Source organism: Carlito syrichta, unplaced genomic scaffold (assembly GCF_000164805.1).
Source record: "Carlito syrichta isolate Samal-C Ts95f unplaced genomic scaffold, Tarsius_syrichta-2.0.1 Scaffold306997, whole genome shotgun sequence".
Classification (NCBI taxonomy): domain Eukaryota; kingdom Metazoa; phylum Chordata; class Mammalia; order Primates; family Tarsiidae; genus Carlito; species Carlito syrichta.
This window is the reverse complement of record NW_007251093.1, coordinates 525,716-534,924: the sequence shown is the minus strand read 5'-3', so window position 1 is coordinate 534,924 and position 9,209 is coordinate 525,716. Positions and strand designations below refer to the sequence as shown.

The 9,209-nt window shown below is 48.9% G+C and overlaps 1 protein-coding gene across 1 annotated transcript in view; it reads left to right on the top strand.

Annotated features, from left to right (window-relative positions):
• Nucleotides 1-2,845: 2,845 nt before the first annotated feature.
• LOC103266054 (mucin-4) overlaps nucleotides 2,846-9,209 on the top strand; it is a 9,573-nt gene continuing 3,209 nt past the window's right edge. The window contains exons 1-6 of the mRNA XM_008063699.1: nucleotides 2,846-3,106; nucleotides 5,198-5,357; nucleotides 6,568-6,747; nucleotides 7,195-7,268; nucleotides 8,395-8,468; nucleotides 8,550-8,788. Of these exons, the coding sequence (XP_008061890.1) occupies nucleotides 2,846-3,106; nucleotides 5,198-5,357; nucleotides 6,568-6,747; nucleotides 7,195-7,268; nucleotides 8,395-8,468; nucleotides 8,550-8,788 (988 nt within the window). The remainder of the gene's footprint in view (nucleotides 3,107-5,197; nucleotides 5,358-6,567; nucleotides 6,748-7,194; nucleotides 7,269-8,394; nucleotides 8,469-8,549; nucleotides 8,789-9,209) is intronic.

Genomic DNA, 9,209 nt, shown 5'->3' with positions numbered 1-9,209 from the left:
CACATAATTGATTCAAAGATCATTTAATCTCAATCTGATAGTATGCAGTCATCTTTAACTATCATTATGATTAAAGTGACAGCCTTGTGCCATTTGGACAGATATCAAGACTGACTCTGGACACACATAATTGATTCAAAGATCATTTAATCTCAATCTGATAGTATGCAGTCATCTTTAACTATCATTATGATTAAAGTGACAGCCTTGTGCCATTTGAACAGATATCAAAACTGACTCTGGACACACATAATTGATTCAAAGATCATTTAATCTCAATCTGATAGTATGCAGTCATCTTTAACTGTCATTACGATTAAAGTGACAGCCTTGTGCCATTTGGACAGATATCAAGACTGACTCTGGACACACATAATTGATTCAAAGATCATTTAATCTCAATCTGATAGTATGCAGTCATCTTTAACTGTCATTACGATTAAAGTGACAGGCTTGTGCCATTTGGACAGATATCAAGGCTGACTCTGGACACACATAATTGATTCAAAGATCATTTAATCTCAATCTGATAGTATGCAGTCATCTTTAACTGTCATTATGATTAAAGTGAAAGCCTTGTGCCCTTTGGACAGATATCAGGACTGACTCTGGACACACATAATTGATTCAAAGATCATTTAATCTCAATCTGATAGTATGCAGTCATCTTTAACTGTCATTACGATTAAAGTGACAGCCTTGTGCCATTTGGACAGATATCAAGGCTGACTCTGGACACACATAATTGATTCAAAGATCATTTAATCTCAATCTGATAGTATGCAGTCATCTTTAATTGTCATTACGATTAAAGTGACAGGCTTGTGCCCTTTGGACAGATATCAAGGCTGACTCTGGACACACATAATTGATTCAAAGATCATTTAATCTCAATCTGATAGTATGCAGTCATCTTTAACTGTCATTATGATTAAAGTGACAGCCTTGTGCAATTTGGACAGATATCAAGACTGACTCTGGACACACATAAATTGATTCAAAGATCATTTAATCTCAGTCTGATAGTATGCAGTCATCTTTAACTGTCATTACGATTAAAGTGACAGCCTTGTGCCATTTGGACAGATATCAGGACTGACTCTGGACACACATAACTGACAATATGCAGTCATCTTTAATCATCGTTATGCATTTGCCACAGTATTAGAATAACCAAGTGCGCCAGGCACAGTGGCTCACTCCTATAATCCCAGCACCTTGGGAGGTGGAGGCGAGAGGATCGCCTGTACCCACGGGTTCGAGACCAGTCTGAGCAACAGGGTGAGATCCCGAGTCTACAATAAATCAAAAAATTATCCAGGCAGGGTGGAGCGTTTCTGTAGTTTTAGCTACTTGGAAGACTGAAGCAAAAGGATCACCTGAATCCAGAAGGTCAAGGCTGTGGTGGCTGTGAGCATGCCACTGCACTCCAGCCTGGGTGACAGAATGAGATTCCAACTCACAAAAAAAAAAAAAAAAAAGGAAAAAAAAGAATAATCAAGTGCAACAGTTTAAAAATGCTAATTTACAACATTTTTGTATCTATTAAAAGAGGGAAATCATGTGGGGCAAGATTTAAAGAAATGCAAATGCTTTCGTTTGGTATCTTTCCACTACTTGTATGTTTGATAACCTCATTTACTTGGCTCTGTCTCTCCCTGCTCGATCATCTGTGCTGGCACCAAGCAGAGCTTCATCTTTCCCTCTCAGTAATGATGTTAGAGACCCCCAGGCCTGCGTCCATGATCTGGGTCAGAGAATCAAAGCACAGCGTGCAGTTTTTCCTCTGTTGCTAGCACGAATTTTGCCGGTAACTGTTCTTTGCTGAACCAAAGCCCCCAGGGACCATATTCTGAGTCCCAGTCACCTCTGTGCCCCTTGTTCTTTCTTTGTGCAAAAGAAGGGACTTCTGTGCCTGCATGCCTATTGCTCCATGCGGCATCCTCCCAGGAGCAAGACAATGGCATCAAGAGATTCTCTTTCCTTTTTTCTCTTTTTGAGTTGGAGTCTCACTCTGTCACCAGGCTAGACTGTTGTGCAGCGGCACAATCACAGCTCATTGCAGCCTCAACCTCCTCCTGGGCTCAGGCTATCGTTCCACCTCAGCATCCCGAGTAGCTGGGACGACAGGTGTGCACCACTACACCTGGCTAATTTTTCTGTAGAGTCAGAGTTTCGCTATTTTACCCAGGTTGGTCTCAAACTCCTGGGTTCAAGCGACCCTCTCACCTCAGTCCCCCAAACTGTTGGGATTACAGGCATGAGCCACCGTGCCTGGCCTTCAAAAGATTTTCTTCACTGAGCACCCAAAGAGTGATTGATGGTCTAACTCCCGCCTACTTCCTACTATCTGCTCCTTTCAACCTGTTGCTTTAAGGAGACTTGACTATTTTCTTGACAAACATTAGGTTTGATCAGAAGAAAGCAGCATCTCACTGCAGTCTGGTATCTAAGGGGGTGGCAGGACAAAGGTCCAGGAAGTGAGAGGGGTGCGTGAGAAATCAGGGCCAGGGTTGGGGCTGCTGTGAGGGTGAAGCTGCTGTGAGGGTGAAGCCTGCTGTGAGGTTTGGCCTGCAGTGTAGCCTGGAGAAGTGTCAGAAGGATCCTGGCCTTCATCCTCCCTCCCCTAGGACATCCTATCGTGGTCCCAGGCAAGGTGGCCCTTTGGAATCTATTCAGGGGACACAGCCTTCCCCTCTGTAGAGCACCCCCTACAGTCAGCAATTTGGGTTGACATGACTTTCTCACCCCCCACCCAGCCCACATACCAGCTCAAAGGAAGTGCCTGATGTGATTGGGGGGTGGTCTGACAGGAAAAGGGGGAAGCCCAGTGTCAGCAATCAGCATGCTACATGCCAGAACACATCACATCACAGAGCAGAGGAGTCTCCCAGGTCTCAACTGTCTCATCTTTCCCTGGGCAGAGAATGGGACATTGCTATGGACACCAAAGTCGCTGGAACCATTCACTCTGGAGATTCTAGCAAGAAGCGCCAAGGACGGCTTGTCGTCTATACTCCAACCCAAGACTGTGGTCTGCAATTGCAGGGCAAAGAGCCAGTGTCTGTATAACCAAACCAGCTGGGCAGGCAATTCCTCCCTCGAGGTGAGAGTTGACAGGAGGGCGTGAGGAATTTCTGGGTGGAGGGGACAGGAAGTGGAAATTGAAGGGACATAGAGTTTTGGCCTCTCCTGGATAATGACTATGTGGGGAGGAGGGTGGAGCTATGGTGGGTGAACAGGCAGATACCAATCTCAGGCCATGAACTCACATGTGAAGAAATAGGACTTTTTTTTTGAGTCGTGGTCTCACTCTGTTGCCCAGGCTGGAGTGCAGTGGCACGGTCACGGCTTACCACAGCCTAGACCTCCTGGGCTCAGGTGATCCTCCTGCTTCAGCCTCCCAAGTACCTGGCACTACAGACGTGGCACCATGCCAGACTGATTTTCTTTTCTTTTTTCTTTCTTTCTTTTTTTTTTTTAGTAGGGATAAGGTCTTACTATGTTGCCGGCTGTTCTCAAATTCCTGGGCTTAAGTGATCCTCCTACCTGGCCTCCCAAAGTGCTGGGGTTACAAGCATGAGCCACCATGCCTCGCCAAATTTTTTGATAACTTGTAGTTCAACTGAGTTTCTAATCTCCTACCTCCCATTCTGCCAGGCTTACATTTCCCCAGTGTTTCCTAGTACTGCGACACTGGGGGAAAACCCAGCACAGGGCCCTGAGGCTCCCATCCCAGGTGTATCCTGGCTCCCAACAGGTCCTGGGAGTTCCTCTGCTGCTTCTGTGCCTTGCCCAGACACAGGAAACCTTTCTTGAGGTGCTTATAGGTCCCGTCTGCTGAGCAGCATCCACAGCCGTTTCCCCCTGGCGTCTCATCATCATGGTGCGGGGAAGAGAGTTGCAGGTCCCCTCTATCCTGACACCCCAAGCCCCTTTGATTTCTTTCTTTCACTCTCTCCCTCCAGCTCAAAGGAATATCTCCTTTCAGTTTAGAGAAAATCCTTCTCAATTCAAGTTTCTAGCAAGTATCTTGGCCTAAATTGGTAATTTTTTGTCCCATCTGTTTTTGTTTTGTTTGGTTTTGGTTGTGGTTGTAAAGAAGGAATCAGAGGGGACAGTGTTTATCTGGCAACACCAAACCCTCTCCTTTATCCTTAATACACACACACACACACACACACACACACACACACACACACACACGACACACCCTATGGGTACGCACACTTAAGCTTCTCCTCAAGCATAAGCAGATAATTAGTACCTGAAAGAGACAGAGGTGGGAAGACAAGGGATAGAAAAGGAAAAAATACATAGTGGAAAAACTAGAGATTAAAACTTATATAGTTGTCCCTCCATATAAGTAGGGACTGGTTCCAGGACTGCCCATGCATAACCAAGTCAGGGCTTGCTGAAGTCCCGAGGGGCCCCACCCAGCCAGCGTCTGCAAGGAGCCGGCCCTCCATAGACGTGGGTTTTGCATCCACCTGACACTGTGTTTGGAATTCGCATTTGGTTAAAAAAAATGCCATGTATAAGTGTGCCCGGTTCAAGGGTCAACCATATCCTAATCTAGATATCCCCAAATATCTTGGGAGTAGAAAGTGTTGGAAGGTTCTGTTTCAGGGGACTTTCCAGAGTCATTTCAGTAGGGGAGTCAGGAAAGTGAGACCAGGGGACTTGATGAGACTTCTGGAACCATTGACCGTGCTGTGCCATTATTCCACTGGCTGTGTTTGCTTATGGTGCTTAGTAGGGAGGCTCTGTCTTCCTGGTTTGGGAGTCAGCAAGGAAGTTAGGGAAAGAAACCTCAGCTTACATGGAACCCAGTTTTCAAGGGACAGTAGAACATACATATGTACATAAAAATACTCATTCATTCATTCTGTCTTATTCTGGAAAGGATTTCATGCCAGGAGATACAGTGTGAGAGGAAAAGGCTGAGATCCTGGTGTAGGAGCGTACAGAGGGTCAAAGTAAAGAATAGCCAAATGAGCAGGATACCTGTGTGGCTTCAGGCAGGGACTTGCAGGCCCAGGCCTGCCTGATCAGGAAGGTGCTCAGTAGATGCCGGTGGGACAAAAACAAGGACTCAGGGTCCATGGTTCTCAGACCAAAGAGGTCAGTCAGAAACATCCAGAAGCCCTCACTCATTCGACCTCCCGGCCGCCCAGTGATCAGCAACCCATTCCAGGTGGCTGACTGCAAGTGTGACAAGGACACCTCCGGCCGCTACTGCCAGCGCTTCAGGGACCCCTGCGAAGAGCAATGCTTCCCGAATGTCAGCTGTATTCCTGGGAAGGGCTGCGAGGCCTGCCCCCCGAACCTGACTGGGGACGGGCGGCACTGTGCAGGTGAGCCGGGAACAAGGCCTGGCAGGAAGGGGGTCTGGGGACAGGTGACACCTCATGGGTTTAGGATAGCCAAAGGCAAACCATTTCTCTCTCTTTCCCAGCAAGTCTTTAGAATGGTTGATATAGATAGGTATGTCAAGAAGGGCTTGGCAAGGGGGTGGTGGATGGTGTGGAACTGACAGAGAAGAGGTTGTCCAGGCATAGGGGAAGGGACAGAGTAGAGTAGCCTCGGTCATTGATGGGGAAACCCCAAGGCAAAAGATTGAAGATGGGCTGGAGTAGCGGGGAGACTTCCAGCAGCAGCCAGGGACGCAGAGGCAAGCTAGGGCCATCAAGCTGTATGGGGGTCTTCAGAGACACGAGACCCAGGGACTCTGAATCTCACCAGTCAGGGCACTGGGAGTAACTGCTATGGGTTGCAAAGGTGCCTCATTTTCCCTTTGAGTCCTCTCCCAGACATCTGTTCCTCCCCATCTGAGCCACTGGAGCCATGATGAGGGAGATCACAGTGAGGCTTCCACCTAGCTCCTCCTAAAGAGTCCAAATAAAATCTAGAGTCAGGCATGTTTGGGAGGCCAAAACAAGAGAATCACTTGAGTCCAGGAGTTCGAGACCTGCCTAGGCAACATAGAGAGACCTCGTCTCTACAAAAAATATAAAAATTAATCATGTGTGGTGAAGTGTGCCTGCAGCCCAGATACTCAAGAGGCTGAGGTAGAAGGATCACCTGAACCCAGGAGATCAAGGCTGCAGTGAGCTGGGATCATGCCACTGCACTTCAGCCCTGGCGACAGAGTAAGACCCTGACAAGAAAGCAAGAGGAAGGAAGGAAGGAAGGAAGGAAGGAAGGAAGGAAGGAAGGAAGGAAGAGAGGGAGGGAGGGAAAGGGAAAGAAAAGTCTAGAGATTTTTGTGTCTTCAGAGCAGAGGCCAGAGTGGGTAAGAACCACAGCAGGAAAGGAGATGGAGTGAGAGTGAAAGGGAGGGAGGGAGGAAAGCCGGCTGGGACCTCCTCCTGCCCGCCTTCTGGGTCCTTCCTGACACAGAGTCTGATCAACACTCCACTCCCCCTGCAGGAGTGGAAGAATGCCTACCTGGCAGAGGTAAAAGGCTTGCCCTGCAGTTAAATGCCTGAAAAGGGGGAAAAGGATAGTTTGGGGGTTCTGTGTGGCCCTAGTGTCATTTGCTGACCTCCCTGCTCCCTCTGCCAGCCCTGGAGAACATTTTCCTCTGCCAGAACCAATCATGTCCTGCAAATTACTGCTACAACCACGGCCACTGCTACATCTCTCAGACTCTGGGCTGCCAGCCCACGTGCACCTGCCCCCCAGCCTTCACCGACACACGCTGCTTCCTGGCTGGGAACAATTTCACTCCGACCGTTCGTCAAGGTACCACCAGATGCCCCTGCTCACCCCCACCTCCACGCTTCTCTTGCCTTTGGGGAAGATGGGAAGACTCTGGGTTCCAGGGCTAAGCTCCTCAAACTCCCAGGACAGAACTCCAGATTTCTCTTGGCTAGTGGTAAGATGTAGACCGTGGGAGCCGGTGAGGGCTACTGTCACAGCAGGGACCCCAGCCTGTGCCGTCTGCTGAGGAAAGACTGAAGCAGCGGCCTTGGGACTCAGTGAGTTGAGGGTCAGGGAAGCCCTGGCCATAATGGAAGGAGCACTAGGGAGAGGGTCACGGGTTCTGATTTCTGGCCACTTCTCCTGATTTCTTGGTGACCTTCTGTCGCTGTGGAATGGAGTAATCTTCCTGGACTGGCCCAACGGACTTCTTGGGTAAGTCTGAGTTAATCCGTGAGGTGATGATGAATTTGCTTCTCCCATCTCCAGAACCTCCTTTAAGAGTCATCCGGCTCTTGCTCAGTGAAGACGAAAATGCCTCCGCAGCAGACGTCAACGCCTCGGTCAGTGCTGCAGACTAGACTCTGGGTGGGAGGCGGGTCACGTCAGGTTCAGGCACTTGTCTGTCCTTCATCTTTCTGTCCATCTAAATTCAATTGTCATAGAGGCCGGAATCTTTTGCCCCATGGGAGGTCCAGGGGGTTAGAAAGTCAGGGGCCTCAGGACAGAAACCTCAGAAGGGGTTGGAATCACCATCTCACCATGAGTAGGGTCTGGGGTGCCAAGTCACCTAGCCTCTTCCTCTGAGCATCCCTCGAGACCTGCACTTCTTGATTATTACATGGAAGAAACTAGAGGGTATTTTACCCCCAGGAAGCCCTCCCTGGCTTCCCAGAGGGAATTGGGGGCACCCTCCTCTGAGCTCCCATGTCCTTGTCCTTACCTCAATCACAGGCAAGGTAGCACAGTTGTTGTGGGGTCAAGGCTCTCGAATCCTACCCACTAGAATTCAAATCCCTGCTCTGTTGCTTAGTAGAACAGAGACACAATAATTAGACACATTACAGAGTGAGCCATCTGTAAAAATAGGGCCAGTAATAGTACCTATGTCAACATGTCTCAAAGCTTAAGTGAGAATGTATGTAAAGCACTTAGCACAGTGCCTGAAACACAAGTGCTCACAAATTATTATTGCTATTATTACTGCTACTAGCATAGCACCCCACACGCTACACAGTAAAATCTGTTGACATTTGTCTACTGCACCAGACTACAGGCTCTCTGAGTACAGACTTTGACACCCTCAGCCTCTGACCATTCCCTAGGTGTAGCTGAACAACTGATGTTCAACATGCATGTTGGGAGGGAATGAGTTGATGAGTCAGGGATCAGAGGCAATGTAGGGACCCTTCCTGTCAGATTCTTCCCTGTAATACAAGACAGAGGCGGGGGCGACGAAGGTAAAGTCCTTCACTCACCAACAAATGTTCTTAAGCAAAGACTCACACTATCACTGGACGAGGCTGGGGCAAGAGGATGCAGAGATGGGTGAGAAAAATTCTGGGGCCCCTGGGGCTCACATTCAAAGGCGAACGCAGACAGGGAAGAATAAATGCATCAAGGTGGGAGGGGTCTCCTTTCTGGCCTGGCCCTTACCCCACCCCCCATTCCCTCTATCCTCTGTCCTAGGTGGCATACAGACTGGGGACGCTGGACGTGCGGGCCTTTTACCGGAACAGACTAGTGGAACGAGTGGAACAAATGTAAGTGGGACTGTCACTACCTGAGCCCCCAGGTCCTATCCTCCACTCCCCACTCCTTACCCCCTCACTGTCCCCACACAGTCCCTCAGGAAGCTCCATTCAACACTGGAACGTCATCTCAGAGTTCCAATACCGCCCTCGGGGCCCTGTCATCGACTTCCTAAACAACCAGCTGCTGGACGCCGTGGTGGAGGCGTTCTTACGCCGCATTTGGAGGAAGAATAAGGTGCCCAGGAGTGAGGCGCCCAGGAGTGAGGTGCCCAGAAATGACGTGGTCTTCTACCCCATCTCCAGGGAAGACTTACACGATGTGACGGCTTGTGAGTCACTCTGTCTTGGGGACAGTACAGGGATGGGGGGGAACAGGAAAATAGAAGAAGTTTGTCACAGATCTTCCACCCACACAAACCCATGGTGGAAATGTGTTCTATGGAGGTTCACAGACAAGTAAAAAGCAAGTTAATTTTGGGTTTTTTTTTTCAGTTTTTGAAGGAAATGTAAACTTTTTTTTTTTTTTTTTAGTTGGAGTCTCATTCTGTCGCCCAGGCTGGAATGCAGTGGCCGCTTCCAGCCACCGCAGCCTCGACCTGCTGGGCTCCGGCCATCCTTCCGCCTCAGCCTTCCGAGTAGCCGGAATTACAGGCAATGCGTTACCACACCTGGCTGATTTTTTTATTTATTGTAGGGATGAGGTCTCACCAAGTTGCCCAGGTGGGTCTCGAACCCACGGGCTCAAGCAAA